At 37.4% G+C, this 18,840-nt stretch overlaps 1 protein-coding gene across 2 annotated transcripts in view; it reads right to left on the reverse strand.

Annotated features, from left to right (window-relative positions):
* The window catches only part of TMEM135 (transmembrane protein 135), a 289,014-nt gene that overhangs the window by 140,105 nt on the left and 130,069 nt on the right, over positions 1-18,840 (reverse strand). The window contains exon 5 of one of the 2 annotated variants that reach the window (XM_070365067.1): positions 14,631-14,696. The exons of the other annotated variant lie outside the window; for it this stretch is intronic. Coding sequence (XP_070221168.1) covers positions 14,631-14,696 — 66 coding nt within the window. The remainder of the gene's footprint in view (positions 1-14,630; positions 14,697-18,840) is intronic. 2 annotated transcript variants of the gene reach the window in all.

An 18,840-nucleotide genomic window follows, 5' to 3' on the forward strand; every position in this document is an offset into this window, starting at 1 on the left:
CCAGAGAAAAAAATGATCCAAAAGGATCCATGTAACCCAAGGTTCACTGCAGTCCTGTTTACAATAGCCAAGACAAGGAAGCAACCTAAATGTCCATCAACAGAGGAATGAATAAAGAAGATGTGGTAAATATATACAATGGAATACTACTCAGCTATTAAAAAGGTGAAATAATACCATTTGCAGCAACATGAATGGAACTAGAGTGTTAGATGAGTCAGATAGAAAAGGAGAGAAATATCATGACATCCCTCATATGTGGATTCTAAAAAAGAAATTATATAAGTGAACTTACTTACAAAACAGAAAGAGACTTACAGACTTAGGAAATGAACTTATGGCTGCTGAGGAGAAGGGATAGTTAGGGACTTTGAGAAGGTCATGTACCTACTTCTATATTTAAGATGGATAACCAACAAGGACCTGTTGTATAGCTCATGGAACTCTGCTCAATGTCATGTGCCAGGCTGGATGGGAGAGGGGTTTGGGGGAGAATGGTTATAGGTATACGTATGACTGAGTCCCTTTGCTGTTCACCTGAAACTACCACAACATTGTTAACCAGCTATACCTCAATACAAAATAAAAAAAGTTTAAAGTTTGCAAAAAAAAAAAAAAATTAGCTCCTACAACTTGAGAAACAAAACACACAAAACTTGGCAAAAGATTTTAAAAGACATTTTATCAAAGATATACCAGTGACTAAGAAGGACATGGAGAGATTCCCAACAGTCACTGCTGTTGTTTGGTTGCTAGGTTGTGTCCTACTCTTTTACAACCCCATGGACTGTAGCCCACCAAGCCCCTCTGTCCATGAGATCCCAGGTACGAATACTGCAGTGAGTTGCCATTTTCTTCTTCAGGAGATCCTCCCAACCCAGCGACTGAACCCACATCTCCTGCATTGGCAAGTGGGTTCTTTACCACTGAGCTACCAGGGAAGGCCCATTAATCATTAGGTAAAGGCAAATTACAGCCACAATGAGATACAGCAACATATTTCTAGAATGGCTATAATCAAAAAGACTGGTAATACCAAATGCTGGCAAAGATGTTGACAAATTGGACCTCCTGTCCATTGCCACTTGGAATGTAAAATAATATAGCCACTTTTTCTTTAAAAGTTCCTCCTATTATAATAGGAGGGAAGGGGGCAGGGCACAACTTTTTAAAGAGTGACATAGCCCAAGGATACAACACAAACCTATTAAAATCAAATGGGTCCAAGATGGCAGACAAGTCAACTTCCACTAGACCTTGATTCTCAATAAGAAAGCTAAATGACACACTCAGAGGCACCACGACAGTTCTGAGGCACTGTCAAAAGACCAAGGAGTGGGCAGTGGCCCGATTCCTGGAAATCTCCACCCCTTTCCCAAAATAGTTGGAATAATCCTCCCAATCATTAGCATATGAGATTACCCAGCCCATAAAAACTAACCATGTCACATTTTCATGGCTACACTCTCCCTCTGCTATGGCCCACACTCTGTCTGTGGAGGGTGCTTTTCTCTGAATCTGAATAAACCCATTTCTTACCTATCACTTTGTCTCTCACTGAATTCTTTCTGCAACGAGATATCAAGATCCTGAGCTTCTTTCTTTAGGTCCTGAAACCAGGTACCATGGGTTTTGGCTTCATTTGAGCCATAGCACATGGGTCAACGCCCTATCCAAGGTAAACGGTTTTAATATGACTGAGCAATTTCACTCTCAGTATCAAACCAAGAGACATTAAAACATATGTCAACACACAAGTCTTCTATGCAAATGCTCACAGAAATATTATTCATAATAGCCAAAAACTGGAAACTGTCCAGATGTTCATTAGCTGGTTAGTAGATGAACAAAATATTATCCACACAATGGAATACTACTCAGTCACGAAAAGGAAAAACTACTATGGATGAATCTCAAAAACGTGCTAAGTGAAAGAAGTCAGACACGAAAGAGTGTATATTGTGTGCGTGCATGCGTGCATGCATGCTAAGTCACTCCAGTCGTGTCTGACTCTTTGCGAAACTTGGACCATGGATCGCCCACAAGGCTGCTCTGTCCATGGGATTCTCCAGGCAAGACTCTGAAGTGGGTTGACCTGCCCTCCTCCAGGAAATCTTCCTGACCCAGGGATCGAACCTGCATCTCTTATGTCTTCTGCATTGGCAGGCAGGTTCTTTACCGCTAGTGATACCTGCTGCTACTGCTGCTGCTGCTAAGTCGCTTCAGTCGTGTCCGACTCTGTGCGACCCCATAGACAGCAGCCCACCAGGCTCCTCTGTCCCTGGGATTCTCCAGGTAAGAACACTGGAGTGGGTTGCCATTTCCTTCTCCAATGCAGGAAAGTGAAAAGTGAAAGGGAAGTCGCTCAGTCGTGTCCGACTCTTAGCGACCCCATGGACTGCAGCCTACCAGGCTCCTCTGTCCATGGGATTTTCCAGGCAAGAGTACTGGAGTGGGGTGCCATTGCCTTCTCTGTAGTGATACCTAGGAAGCCCCATATATTGTATGATTCCATATATATGAAACTTTCAGAAAAAGGAAATCTATGGATTTGAGCTTTAATAAAGAATATATCTGTGCTTTGCTCCCTGTTCCTGGTACACAGCTTTAAACATCCTTGGAATTTCCTGAGTGGTATAAGTATCTGTTATGCTAATGAAGTGATTCATAGCTTTAGGATCTGGGCTGATCACCAGAAAGACCAACCACACCATTTAACACAAATCTCAAGTTCTGCCACATCCTTACTGTCTTTACATTGCAAACTCATCTATTGAGGATAAAGCCAAGAGTCAAACAAAGAAAGAAAAATAGATGTACAAACAAAATGGTAAGAATTATAATTGGACAGACATTTTTATAAAAAATTAAATTTTTTGGAAATTCAAAATGTTTAAGTTACTTGCTGCTAAACTCACCCCAACACTACACACAAAATTCATTTGGTATATGAAGTACAAAGAAACATTTTCTGTATATCTAAAGACTTGATTTTCAAAAGAGAGCCTACATTTGCTAATACTCTCAACCACATACAGCTATATAATCAAAGTAGGCAAGTTTAGGGGGAGGTAGTTTAGGGGGAGCAAGTTCAGGGGGAGGTAGTTGGAACTGGCCTTACCCATGTGGAAATAATTGCTTTCCTGGCCTACAGCTCTTCCTATTAGGATCAAAACAGACTGATGTTATCTTAAGAACCCTTCCAATTTTTGAAAAATAAAACCTAAGTGTTCCATAGTTAGCCAGATATTGTCCAGATATTGTTTGTTTTGTTTAAGGAGAAAATTATGGCACATTTATTTTTGTACTTAAATCAAAAGCAGAGTTACTATTATGAAGAAAATAAGGGCATTCTGAACGATAATTATCTCAGTATAGAAAGGCATATACAGAGTTGGTATAGACAAGGCCACCAAGCTTAAACACTGTGATCTGATATTATTAAAACCTCACCTTGGCCCATGGCCTTCTTTGTATCAGAATTTTCCAAATAAACTGTTGGTTCACCAAGAATATGAAATAATGTGACAGCATACAAATGGTGAGCCATTTAAATTCAATACAGTGACAAGGATAAACTATTAGAGCAAGAATCAAATACAAATTCTGAAGCTCAGTGTTTTACAATGCCATTCTGGCATGGATTCTAAATTTTCTAAGCACCTGCCAAAATATAACATGTTGTTTTGATTCATGGAATTGGAAAAGTGGGGGAAAAAAAATGAAGTCAGACACGTCTTTTGCCCCTGGCAGTTCAGTATCTATACCATCTAGACTGATGGCTATTAAGAAACACAACTTTGTAAAAGCAAACAATATAGCCAACCCCAGACCTCCTTGAAGTCTCTTTTAATGTTTTGCCACCTTGAAATCATGACTAATGACTCCAGTTATCTCCAACTTTCTGTCCTGTAATCAAAACTCATTTCTTCCCACCTCATCAAGAGACAGAAATGGGCCTTCTTTATATATACCTTGTTTATTATAAACACTCCCTAGGCCTTAACCGTGCTCTCTATATCCTTTTCTACATTTGTTTTCTCCTTATCAGGGTGTTATCCATTTTTCCCATATGCTTTTTTTAAGCTATACCCTACTTGCTTCTTGAAAGGAAAAAACAGCATAGTAACTTTTCTAGGCTAAACTCTAGTAGATTACAGTCACCTGTCAGCATCCACAGGGGACTGGCTCCAGAACTGCCACCGATGCCAAAATCCACAGATGCTCGGGTTCCTTACATAGAACAGCTTAGTACAGTCAGCCCTACACATACGCGGATGTGGAAACCACGAACACCGAGGTCCATCTGCATTTGCATGGTTTACCACTACGCGCAGAATGAGGAAATCCCTGCCAAAGGAAAAACAATAAACTTGAAAATATTATTTGGGGACACTCTAAAGTGGTCAGAATTTTTTTTTTCACCCTTAGTGATATGGGGATATGACAGGAAGCTAGTCAAGTTAACAAAGAGCATATTTCAATGGCAACAGATGTGTAAACTTATTTTCATATTTTCTTCCCATTAAAATACAGTACATAAATCAAAGGTGTTATAGAAGAGATAGTCCAATTTTCCTTGACAGGATTCTTCACTGCTGAGCCACCAGGGAAGCTCGCAGCTATTGGCATAGCTATGGATCCAAAATATCTGTCTCCCATTACCAACGGTTAGAGATGCCCATATACTCATGTTAATGTAGAAAATATATCATCCTACTTAACTCAATAAATAGCTATAATTTAATACAGGCTAATTCCTAATAGGCTTACTTTGTATTATTACACTAGCTGCTTTATAAATCTATTTTTCACAGAGTAAGACATGAGTGGGTGCTTTTAATCCTATTTAACAAAGACAACGGGACATTGCATGGCAAGGTCCTAAGTGACAGGTTTATGGACGCAGTCATGGGGCTGTAAAGTTTCCTGAGAGCTTAAACCATATTAGTCTTATTTATAGTTAAAATCCAGCACTTTGCATAGCGCCTGGCACTCAATTAATACTTAGGGAATAAAGGGAGGGGAAGTAACACTAGATCTGGTACCAGTGCCACGTGTTACATCTACCTTTAAGATGCGCTCAGTAAGTACTGTCACCGATTAAATTTTATAAGCCACTAGGTACCGGCACTCTACTAGCTTCAGAAACTTCACTATTGGAAATACTAATACACTGCTTATTAAAGACACATATTTCCTGTGTTTCAGTTGCTGCGATCATGTCCAACTCTCTGTGACCCTATGGACTGTAGCCCACCAGGCTCCTTTGTCCATGGGATTTTCTAGGCAGGAATACTGGAGTGGGTTGCTATTTCCTTCTCCAGAGGATCTTCCTGACCCAGGAATCGAACAAACGTCTCCCGCTTAGCAGACGGATTCTTTACTGCAGAGCTACCAGGGAAGCGCATATATTTCCAGAGGTGATATTAAAAGAGAAATAGTTTAAAAATATATTTTATTAAGCAAAAAAACAGATGTAATTTTTAAAATATAAATAAAAGTTTACTTCTAGGTTTCCTTTTATAAAGAATTTGCATTCATATTAAGAAAATACTTGATTTAAGTATTATATTAAATTGTATAATTTTAACATAATTTCAAGTGTTGGACATGTATCTAATATCTTAATAATCAATTAACTTTGTGACTAAGAGTGAATATAAATATGTATATTTTATAGACTCTTCAAGTACTCCTTAAGGCATGAAAAAATTTTGTTTAAAAATGTATCATTGTATTTACAAACTTTATGATTTTAGAATAATATAGCCCTAATATTTATATAGATATAAATCCACAAAGGTATTTATGATTATATTTATCTTAAACTGAGGGCTGCACTGCAGCAATTATACTAAAACTAAATATTCTATATGACTTTTTAAAAAATCACATAGAAAGGCAAAAAAAGGTTTCCATTCTAATAAAACATGCAGAATACCTAATACTACACAGTAACATAAGACAAAAGTAAATACTGTGTCAAGTCCCATATCCACCTTTCCAAAACAACAACAAACCATGCTACAGTGTTCTATTTATGTACAAAAAAATTTAAATACCCCTCAAATTTCTTTCCTAGTTCTTTAACTGTTTAGTCTAACTCAAATTTTACATTCCCTGAATTCACAGAAGCCGTAAGATGGATAAACACTTCTCTAAGACAGTAGTTAATATTAGTAGCTAAGCTTTAAAAATCAGTGTTTTAATAAATATAGGTACTAGAGCTCTAGGTTAGATCTAACTGACAAAGTCTTTGGGGATGAAGCCCATGGACCTACAGTTTCACAGAGTTCCCTGGGCAATTCTCATACATACTCAAGGCTGAGAGCCACAAAAAAGAAAGGTTATACAAAGGTGTCTGGAAGCAGAAAATGTTAAAGCTAAATAGGACCATAAGGATCATCTAATCAACTCATTTTCCAAAGTTGTGAATTTGAAGTTGTGAGAAAGTAACTAAATTGTCCAAGATCGCATAGCTAGTAATGCCAGGAGGAGAAACAGGTCTAGGGGCGAGCAGACTAGTCTTCTTCTGCCGCACAAGGCTGCCTTCTCCACTTGGGAGGAAGAAAAAGTACTAACTCTTGACTATACCACAAGCTTAATCAGTATCATCATAAGCATTCAAATAGCAAATTCTCAGGGAAATGTGACTTTTGTAAAACACTGCTTCTTAAACCTCAAATATTTCCTTTGGAAAGAATGGTGATAAAAAGATCTAAAATGAAAAGTTGTTTTAATCTATAAATGAGCTGAATAATTATAAAGTGCCTGGAAAAGGCACTCAACAAATGTTTCTCTCCGTCAACAGCATGATCTCCTCCCTTCCTTTTTGATTCTACACCAAGATTATCTCTCCCTAACTCTCAACTATGTCCCTTTTTATATTGTTTCTCCTAACTGGCAACGCCTTTTGACCTCTTCTTCTTCAGCGATGCTAATAAATTTCTTCAGCACTCAAGTTAAGATGTGCCTTCTAACGAATCTTCTGAACTAACTTACCCTACTCAAATTACTTGTTTCTTCCCTTATTATTTAAACTGATCATGCTTTTAAACCATATACTTGGTTATACCTCCTTTTGAAGCTCTGCAATTATAATTACTTCCCCCATTGCTTTGTACTTTTCAATCTTCTTCCATAATTAGAACTAAGAATCAGTGGGTTAGAATACAAGCTCCCCAAAGACAAGGATATTGGTCTGTTTTGCTTACTGATGGAATGCAAGCACCTAAAACAATGCTACCAGTCCATCTTAAAGGAGATCAGCCCTGGGTGTTCATTGGAAGGACTGATGTTGAAGCTGAAACTCCAATACCTTGGCCACCTGATGCGAAGAGCTGACTCATCTGAAAAGACCCTGATGCTAGGAAAGATTGAGGGCGGGAGGAGAAGGGGACGACAGAGGATGAGATGGTTGGATGGCATCACCGACTCAATGGACATGGGTTTGGGTGGACTCTGGGAGTTGGTGAAGGACAGGGAGGCCTGGCGTGCTGTGGTTCATGGGGTCACAGAGTCAGACACGACTGAGCAACTGAATTGAACTGAAGACAATGCCAGGAATATTAGAAGCTGCTGAAAAAATACTTTCGAGGATTATTTCTCCTTCCATTCATCAGTCTTTCTAACACAAAGACACAGATATGAAACACTAAACTTTTTGGAAAAATGAAGACAGATATGTTTGTACTTTAGAAATTTGCAAATTTTTTTAAAGTTAATAGAGCTGTAACAGATGAAATCAATCCGCTGACTATAGGAAGTCATTAACTTCTTCATTACATAATACTCTGTGATTCAGTGGATACACAATGGCAGCTAACACAGAGAAGATAAAGGCTTTACGTCTTTAAACTCCTAGAGTTTGAAATCCTACCTTTCTATGGTGAAGAACTGCTTAACTTTTCTCTCTTTTAAAACTATGAATTAAGAATAAAGTGAAAGTCGCTCAGTTGTGTCCAAATCTTTGAGACCCCATGGACTGTACAGTCCATGGAATTCTCCAGGCCACAGTACTGGAGTGGGTAGCCTTTCCCTTCTGGAGGAGATCTTCCCAACCCAGGGATAGAATCCAGGTCTCCCGTATAACAGGCGGATTCTTGACCAGCTGAGCCACCAGGGAAGCCCAAGAATACTGGAGTGGGTAGGCTAACCCTTCTCCAGGGGATCTTCCTGACCCAGGATTGAACCAGGGTCTTTAGAACTAACACCCAAAAAAAGATGTCCTTTTCTTTATAGGGGACTGGAATGCCAAAGTAGGAAGTCAAGAAACACCTGGAGTAACAGGCAAATTTGGCCTTGGAATACAGAATGAAGCAGGGCAAAGACTAATAGAGTTTTGGCAAGAAAATGCACTGGTCATAACAAACACCCTCTTCCAACAACACAAGAGAAGACTCTACATATGGACATCACCATATGGTCAACACCGAAATCAGATTCATTATACTCTTTGCAGCCGAAGATGGAGAAGTTCTATACAGTCAGCAAAAACAAGACCGGGAGCTGACTGTGGTTCAGACCATGAACTCCTTATTGCCAAATTCAGACTTAAATTGAAGAAAGTAGGGAAAACCACTAGACCATTCAGGTATGACCTAAATCAAATCCCTTATGATTATACAGTGGAAGTGAGAAATAGGTTTAAGGGCCTAGATCTGATAGACAGAGTGCCTGCTGAACAATGGAATGAGGTCCGTAACATTGTACAGGAGACAGGGATCAAGACCATCCCCATGGAAAAGAAATGCAAAAAAGCAAAATGGCTGTCTGGGGAGGACTTACAAATAGCTGTGAAAAGAAGAGAAGTGAAAGCAAAGGAGAAAAGGAAAGATATAAACATCTGAATGCAGAGTTCCAAAGAATAGCAAGAAGAGATAAGAAAGCCTTCTTCAGCGATCAATGCAAAGACATAGAGGAAAACAACAGAATGGGAAAGACTACAGACCTCTTCAAGAAAATCAGAGATACCAAGGGAACATTTCATGCAAAGATGGGCTCGATAAAGGACAGAAATGGTATGGACCTAACAGAAGCAGAAGATATTAAGAAGAGATGGCAAGAATACACAGAAGAACTGTACAAAAAAGATCTGCACGACCCAGATAATCATGATGGTGTGAGCACTCACCTAGAGCCAGACATCCTGGAATGTGAAGTCAAGTGGGCCTTAGAAAGCATCACTACGAACAAAGCTAGTGGAGGTGATGGAATTCCAGTTGAGCTATTCCAAATCCTGAAAGATGATGCTGTGAAAGTGCTGCACTCAATATGCCAGCAAATTGGAAAACTCAGCAGTGGCCACAGGACTGGAAAAGGTCAGTTTTCATTCCAATCCCAAAGAAAGGCAATGCCAAAGAATGCTCAAACTACCACACAATTGCACTCATCTCACACGCTAGTAAAGTAATGCTCAAAATTCTCCAAGCCAGGCTTCAGCAATATGTGAACTGTGAACTTCCTGATGTTCAAGCTAGTTTTAGAAAAGGCAGAGGAACCAGAGATCAAATTGCCAACATCTGCTGGATCATAGAAAAAGCAAGAGAGTTCCAGAAAAACATCTATTTCTGCTTGATTGACTATGCCAAAGCCTTTGACTGTGTGGATCACAATAAACTGTGGAAAATTCTGAAAGAGATGGGAATACCAGACCACCTGACCTGCCTCTTGAGAAATCTGTATGCAGGTCAGGAAGCAACAGTTAGAACTGGACATGGAACAACAGACTGGTTCCAAATAGGAAAAGGAGTTCGTCAAGGCTGTATATTGTCACCCTGTTTATTTAACTTATATGCAGAGTACATAATGAGAAACGCTGGACTGGAAGAAACACAAGCTGGAATCAAGATTGCCGGGAGAAATATCAATAACCTCAGATATACAGATGACACCACCCTTATGGCAGGAAGTGAAGACGAACTAAAAAGCCTCTTGATGAAAGTGAAAGTGGAGAGTGAAAAAGTTGGCTTAAAGCTCAACATTCAGAAAAAGAAGATCATGGCATCCGGTCCCATCACTTCATGGGAAATAGATGGGGAAACAGTGAAAACAGTGTCAGACTTTATTTTTCTGGGCTCCAAAATTACTGCAGATGGTGACTGCAGCCATGAAATTAAAAGGCGCTTACTCCTTGGAAGGAAAGTTATGACCAACCTAGATAGCATATTCAAAAGCAGAGACATTACTGTGCCAACAAAGGCCCGTCTAGTCAAGGCTATGGTTTTTCCTGCGGTCATGTATGGATGTGAGAGTTGGACTGTGAAGAAGGCTGAGCGCCGAAGAATTGATGCTTTTGAACTGTGGTGCTGAAGAAGACCCTTGCGAGTCCCTTGGACTGCAAGGAGATCCAACCAGTCCATTCTGAAGGACATTAGCCCTGGGATTTCTTTGGAAGGAATGATGCTGAAGCTGAAACTCCAGTACTTTGGCCACCTCATGCGAAGAGTTGACTCATTGGAAAAGACCCTGATGCTGGGAGGGATTGGGGGCAGGAGGAGAAGGGGACGACAGAGGATGAGATGGCTGGATGGCATCACTGACTTGATGGACATGAGTCTGAGTGAACTCTGGGAGTTGGTGATGGACAGGGAGGCCTGGCGTGCTGCGATTCATGGGGTCGCAAAGAGTCGGACACAATTGAGCGACTGATCTGATCTGATCTGATCTCCTGAATGGCAGGCGGATTCTTTACCAGTTGAAATACCAGGTAAGCTCCTGAATAAAGAACAACCTAATGAAAAAACACTAATTTCTGAATTATTCAGGTTCAAGTTATATAACAGTATATAACTCTTGAAATATATAAATTTAAGAGAGCAATTTTATCTTTTTTTGTTTTAAACAACTTGTTTCATCCTATACATAAGGCTGAAAATACGATTATCCCTTTCTTGAAAAAGTTTTAAAACTAAAATTTTTGAGTCAAGTACATTTAAAAACTATTTTTGATTGTGATAATTTTACAAGTTAGCCTTCCAAATAAACACAGTACAAAATTCTACTCCCCCAAATTACCTGCTTTATAGCATTTTTATGCAATTTAATCAAAATACAAAAATCCGGCTAGCCCATACACAGGACTGTACAAAGAACACATCAATATGGTTAGGCATTCAGTGACAAAACAGAATTGTGAAGGGTCACTATTTTTTTCTCTTCATTTTAAGCCATATATTTCACTACACATATGAAAAGGTAAGAGTGATAATCAAATATATGGCTAATTACATAATCTCAGAGGTCTTAGCTATTGAGCTAGAGCTATTTTTCAACTGTCAAACTATAGGACAATTGAATAAATAGAAAACTCTAAGTAAGTAAATACACTGAGGGAGATTATATTATATAGTGGAATGAATGGGTTTTGGAAACACACTGGGGTTCACATCTCAGGACTCCCATCTCCCAGTTGTTTGATCATAGGCAAAATGTTTAACTTCCCTGAGACTTGGTTTATCTATAAAATGGGCATATTTCTCCCTTGCAGAGTTGTGATGAAGATTTAAAAGGATAATATGTCATTCATTTACTTAAATTCTCTAATGATTCATTATAACTTAGAGAAAAAATTACAAACCCCTTCAAAAATTACCTTCTTACTTTCAAAGAAAGGAATCATGTTTTCTGGTCTCAACATTTCTTAAAATATGCAAGTAGAAATGTTCAATGGGCAGACAAAACATAGGCTTCAAGTCAGAATTCAGGGAAGGGCAGGGCTTCTCTGGTGGATCAGTGGTAAAGAATCCACCTGCAATGTAGGAGATGTGGGTGCAATCCCTGGGTCAGCAAGATCTCCTGGAAAAGGAAATGGCAACCTATGCCAGTTTTCTTGCCTGGGAAATCCCACAGAAAGAGGAGCCCTGGTGAACTACAGTCCATAGGGTCACAGAAAGTTGGATACAACTTAGCAACTAAACCACCACCACCAAAGGGAAGGGTACACAAGAGATAAGCAAAGCTCAGTGTCATCAAGCATTCAAATCACAAATTTATTTAAAGACTACTATCTTTGTAATTTTGATACACCAGTCTTTATTCCTCCTACCTGATATCATTGTCATGAAGTTACTTATTAATCCCTACTCAACAAATATTTTCACAGTAATGAGCTAAAACAATTTTCCAACTACCCTAGAACAAGTAAGCTCCTTACTAACCTCCTCCCTTAGCATGCCATAAGTTTTCTAATAATATATACATGGTAAATGGTACCCCACTCCAGTACTCTTGCCTGGAAAATCCCATGGATGGAGGAGCCTGGTGGGCTGCAGTCCATGGAGTCACGAAGAGTCGGACACGACTGAGCGACTTCATTTTGACTTTTCACTTTTATGCATTGGAGAAAGAAATGGCAACCCACTCCAGTGTTCTTGCCTGGAGAATCCCAGGGATGGGGGAGCCTGGTGGGCTGCTGTCTATGGGGTCACACAGAGTCGGACACAACTGAAGTGACTTAGCAGCAGCAGCTTCTGCTTTAAGTAGACCAAAAACTTTTAGTTTATCTCCTACCTCCAAAGTAATTCTCTATTATTGACCAGACACTAAAATTTAGCACAGTCCCAGATGGCGCAAGTGATAAAGAACTTGCCTGCCAATGCAGGAGACATAAGAGACATTGGTTCTATCCCTGGCGGGAAGATCCCCTGGAGGAGGGCATGGCAATCCACTCCAGTATTCTTGCCTGGAGAATGCCCATGGACAGAGGAGCCTGGCAGGCTACAGTCCATAGGGTTGTAAAAAGTCAGACGCAACTCAAGTGACTAGGTTTGCATGCAAGTGGAATCTGGACTCGGACTCTAGTTACTTCCAGACTCAACCTTAACTAAACACTTCTACTCTTTTTCAGGTTTTTTCCCATGTATTGATGCCACTGTTTCCCCCACCAGAGAGTAAGCTCCCCTAGAGGCAAGAACCACATTACATCATCTATTCTCGTAGCACTTAGCCTACCATGTCCAAAAATATCTATGCCACTTGCATATACACATATTCAATAATTTCTTTGTTTTCCTTTGTCTTAATTGTTTACTTCCCAAAGTTAAATATTTAAAACTAATTTGTAGCCTATCCCAGCTACCATTTACTGAATACTCACTATGCATCACTCTGTATTTTTTTAATCTACAGAATATTATCATATTTTATCAATTCTAAAATATCATAGACTTAATTTTAGAGGTGTTAAGATGTGAAAAATAGTAAATGGTGACTATGAGGTGTCACTGATTAGAAGACATATTCCATTTTCAGAGATCTTAAAATGCAAGAAAAAATGTCCAAGAGAGGGCTTAAAAATTTTGTCCTAATTATTACCTGTTAACCAGGTATTACTCTTACAATCTTCAGTTACAATCTTCAGTAACTGGGGGAGGAATGAATCAGAAGCAAGCTGATTTAACTACTTCCTCTCCATAAAGTAAAATATATACATGTGTAATATGTGTCGATATGCTCAGAAGAATACTTATAAAACTCTCTTACATATATTTACTTTCCCAAACTTTTTATAAAGATAAAGTTCAAAAGATCACTGATAACTCCCATTAAAAGAATCATAGTAATTACTAAAACCTAAAATTTATACTGACAAATTTTAGGCAGATAAATATGCCCAACTTTATTAATGCAATATGTTTTTCTCTCAAAATGGCAACACAGACTTTTGTTTGTTGAGAATACAAAGAGATGAATTAAGTATTTTTCATAGACAAAGTATGTATTACAAATCAATACCAAAGTAATTTGCCAATATACATACAATTAAACATTTAAAGGCATATAGTTTCCAAATGACTGTACATTTTCACCTAACACACTGATATATCTACTGACTGATAAATTTTATATCACACAATAATAGTTCCAGTTAACTCCTTAGATATTTACTCACTTCCACTATTAAATGTTTAAGGTGTCAAATTACATATATTACATTAAATTACATAGAACTTAATTCCAGAATAAAAAGAAAGCACCATATTTTATCCATAAGTATTTGCTAGTAGAATACAAAAGGGAACATGGCAATGTGACATTATATTCAACCTCAACCTAAAGATATCTTAGTAAGGAAGTGAATAAAGAAAAAGCAGACAGAGTGGTAATGGAACCAGTAATAATTTGGTAATGACAATTTATTTCAGGTACTAGATTTTTTTAAGAATTGGTAGGAGCATTTAGAAAAATCTAAACTTAGACTCTTGGTTGAGCCTCAACTACAAGAAAGGACAGACTAAACTCCATTTCTCTCCCCCCCTCTACCCTCCTTCTGCGATAAATACTAACATTTCAAATTATTTTATGTTAAGAAAGAAGTATCACGATTGTAGAATATAAAACAGAAAGAAAGAAGTATGGGGCTATTTTCAATAAATATATACGCATTTGAAGAAGTTATTATTAAATGTCATTTTCTTTTAAGAGTAAAAACAATTGGTAACCAAAGATTAAAAGGTTCAGCAATTTATATTCAACTCAAGACTAGGTTCTAATATGACTTAACTGAAATCGATTTGTAGGTCAGATTCACTCAGTATTATGTACTTCAGATATTTTCAATTTGTTATATTAATTTAAAAAACACTATGAATTAAGAACTAATAAGTATATAAAAATTCTCATCTTACTTCTCCATTTCTTAATGTTGTGATGACTCCTCTTGCTACACCCATTCTAAATAGTGTTTCTGTGGCCTGTGAATTTAAAAGAAAAAAAAAGCAAAGATATATCATCTTTAATCTGTGTTCAGCTGTACATTTCAACACCAAAATGCAAAACACTCAATATTACATTTTTCAGGAACTTCTAAAGAAGCATGAATAAGGTATAATAAGCTTTATGCTGCTGCTAAGTCACTTCAGTCGTGTCCGACTCTGTGCGACCCCATAGATGGCACCCCACTAGGCTCCCCCGTCCCTGGGATTCTCCAGGCAAGAACACTGGAGTGGGTTGCCATTTCCTTCTCCAATGCATGAAAGTGAAAAGTGAAAGTGAAGTCGCTCAGTTGTGTCCGACTCCTAGCGACCCCATGGACTGCAGCCCACCAAGCCCCTCCATCCATGGGATTTTCCAGGCAAGAGTACTGGAGTGGAGTGCCATTGCTTTCTCCAAATAAAAAAATCATTTTGAGAATATTTTAATGTTATAAAAAGCTCAAACTGCAATGTTTCAAAGGTTATTTTGATCTGCTATTATCATTTCACATCTATAGTTTCAAATTAAAACACTTAAATAACTATAAAACTTAGTTTGGTTAACAAAGATTAAATAAAAACTTAGAACTTGAATTCAATTCAGAAATTACCATTTATTCTGATTGGTATACAAACACCAGTCCAAATCACTAGATTAGTACTGAAATACTGACAGAAAACTAAGTAATTCTGTGATGTCGTGTATTAAATAGCATCTGAAAAGACAATGCTTTCTATACACTAACAATGAACACTCCTAAAAGGAAACTAAGAATTTGTTTATAACAGTATCAAAAAAAATTTTAAAGACATAGGAATAAATTTAACCAAAGAAGCAGAAGACTTATTCACTGAAAACTAAAAAACACTGCCCAGAGAGCTAAAAATATAAATAAATGGAAAGACAACCTGTGTTCATCAATTAAAAGACATAATATTGTTAAGATATCAATACTATACAAAATGACCTATAGAGTCAATGTTATTCCTATCAAAATTCCAATGATTTCTTTACATAAATACAAAAATCCATCCTAAAATTCACATGCAACCCCAAAGACCCCAACAGCCAAAATAATTTTGAAAAAGAGGAGCAAAGCTGGAGGACTCACACCTTCCGATTTCAAAACTTACTTTAAAGCTACAGTAATCATACAGATATGTATAGGCCAATGAAATAGAAGCGAGAAACTGAAAACAAACTTTATAAACAGTCTAATGATGTTCAAGAAAAGTACTGAGACCATTCAATGGAGAAAGGACAGTCTTTTTAGCAAATGGTACTGGGAGAACTGGACAAACACTACTAAATTTGTGAATTCAGCACAACATGAACATAATTTCAATCCATAACTCAGAGAGAATTAAAATAGGCCACTAATAGGGAGGAAGAAGGGTTATCCATACACACAAACAAAAAACAAGCGATAAATGAATGACTTTGCTATGAGAGATTTTTACAAACGCATACACAACTAGATGTTGAAAGATTTACAGACATTTTTATTAAAAGAAAAAATTTACCAATAGTACATTGTAATTTTTTTCCATTCTTAATCATATGTACACTAAATTACATCTTCCGTCTTCCTGTTTCTTTTGAAAACCTTATTTAATCTAGTGATGTGATTAACAGGCCTCATCCAGGTCAGGTTAGTTACTGTATATATTTGAGAAGCAAAAGGAGAATGGCAGAGGCAGCAAGCACTTGGGATAAAATACACAACTTCTCCTCTAAACCACATCAAACTTCTTTACTCTTTTGTGACTCACAAACCTGAGGCAGTTTGAAGATTTAATTATCCTTTTGCACTTTCTCCAATAGAGAAAGAACACTAAATTCAATCTTTTGTTTCCAACTAAATTGATTTATTTCCTGAGCTCTTCCCACCAACATTGTTAAGAACGTCTCATTCTGATAGCTCTCTGTCAATTCAGCTCAACTTCCTTTGATTCTATAGGAAAGCACTGGAGTGGACAACATTCTTTTGACCTCTACTAAAGAGACTGCGTTTAATTTATTTGTACCCAAACAATGACTAACAAGTGTCCGAAACAATGAGATACAGGGCTAATTCTCAGCATCTGTAAATTTACCACTAACAAATTCTTCATTGAAATTTCCCTCTCTTCGAGTTTTGATTAATACTAAAATTAATTAAAATGATTAATACTAAAAACATTCATTAAACATTTGTCAGTGGCAGAGAGAAAAAACATCAATAGGCTCTCCGTTAAAAATAGGTTTGCAAAAGAGACTGCTTTTAGGAAATGTGTTGGATAAAGCAACACAGGGACATGAAATCTAGATGGAAGAAATGCGAAGTTGAAGAATGGATCCTTGTGTTTGGGTATGTGGGTATACGTGTGTATGTGTGTGTGTGCATGTGTGTGCACGTGCACAAGCCAAAGAAAGATCCAGAAGGATCTTTTCTAATATTCTGTCATGCACATATACCATTTGCTAACAGTAAAAGGAAAAAGGGAAAAGTAAAAGTAACAATTTTTATACACTAGAAGATAAACTAGATTTAAAACAGAATTTTGGAACAGTGTAAAATATTATAGGACAAGCAATACTACACTGAATGGCTCCCAATGTGAAAATAATCAAAATTCAACAAAGACTCATGTTCTTATAGTCCAATGCATTTTAATTCATTTTATCAACACAAAGTAAGTCATCTTAACAAGAAATATATACTTAATAGGCTTCGCTTTGAAAATCATCATATTATAGAAAGACTTCAATGGTTAAATTAATGTGCAGTTTATACATATAAATACAAAAGCTGTATTTAGCATATATTTATTTCCTATATTTACTTCCTATTAGTCAAGCAACTAGAATTCTAGTTATCTTATTCCCAGTATTTACTATCTTGGTAAGCTGCAGACAGGTTGCCAAGATAGTAAATAAGACCTCTATAAAAAGGTGACAGCTAATATCAGCCTGTTTTCCTGTGTTGGTTAGTGGTTATGTTAATGTATGTGAAAAGCTCAGTAAAGAGCTACATAAAGGTAAAATAGTGAATCCAGGGTCTACTTTAGGACTTCGTGAAATGAAAAGATGTTTGATAAAACACTCATTTTTATGTATTTCCAGGGCCTTAAAAAAAAAACATAACATAAAGATTAAGAAAGCAGGTTTTAGAAACAGGCTGTTCAGTTCAAAATCTAGCTTTGCTATTTGTAAGATGTGTGATACAAACAAGCAATTTATTTCTTTGAGTGCAACTTCATGATTAACAAAATCAGGATAACAACAGTATGGAACTCAAGGAAAATTATAAGTGTTCAATAGGTGATTTTATTACTATTAATATCCTAAAGGAAATACAAAATTCCAATTCTGCCTTAAAAAGTGGTCATAATTTACAGTTAAAAATACAACTAAAAACTACATCAGATGGGAATTAAAAATGTACTGTATAAAACAGTAAACCACAATTAGCACATTATGCCATATGGCTATTTATTTATACTAACATTCTTGACAAGACAACAGGAAATAAAGAAAACTTACATTATTTCAAAAAGATTAATTTAGCAAAAGAAATAATATGCAATAGTCATTCCCCAGCTGTTTATCCTGGCTACAGAAGAAAAAGAGATTTAAATACTGAAGCTTTTAAGCACCAGCTGCTTTCCTTCTTTATGATGATAAAAATATAAAGTGAAAAATAGGAAAACTGAGCATTAGTTATCTCAGTTCAGTTCAGTTCAGAAGCTCAGTCATGTCCAACTCTTTGCGACCCCATGGACCACAGCACCCCAGGCCTCCCTGTCTACCACCAACTCCCAGAGTCCACCCAAACTCATGTCCATTGAGTTGATGATGCCATCCAACCTCTCATCCTTTGTCGTCCCATTCTCCTCCTGCCTTCAATCTTTCCCAGCATCAGGGTCTTTTCCAATAAGTCAGTTCTTTGCATCAGGCAGCCAAAGTACTGGAGTTTCAGCTTGAGCATCAGTCCTTACATTGAATATCCAGGACTGATTTCCTTTAGGATTGACTGGCTGGATCTCCTTGCAGTCCGATGGACTCTCAAGAGTCTTATCCAACACCACAGTTCAAAAGCATCAATTCTTCAGTGCTCAGCTTTCTCTATAGCTCAACTCTCACATCCATACATGACTACTG

Source organism: Bos mutus, chromosome 29, assembly GCF_027580195.1.
Source record: "Bos mutus isolate GX-2022 chromosome 29, NWIPB_WYAK_1.1, whole genome shotgun sequence".
NCBI lineage: Eukaryota > Metazoa > Chordata > Mammalia > Artiodactyla > Bovidae > Bos > Bos mutus.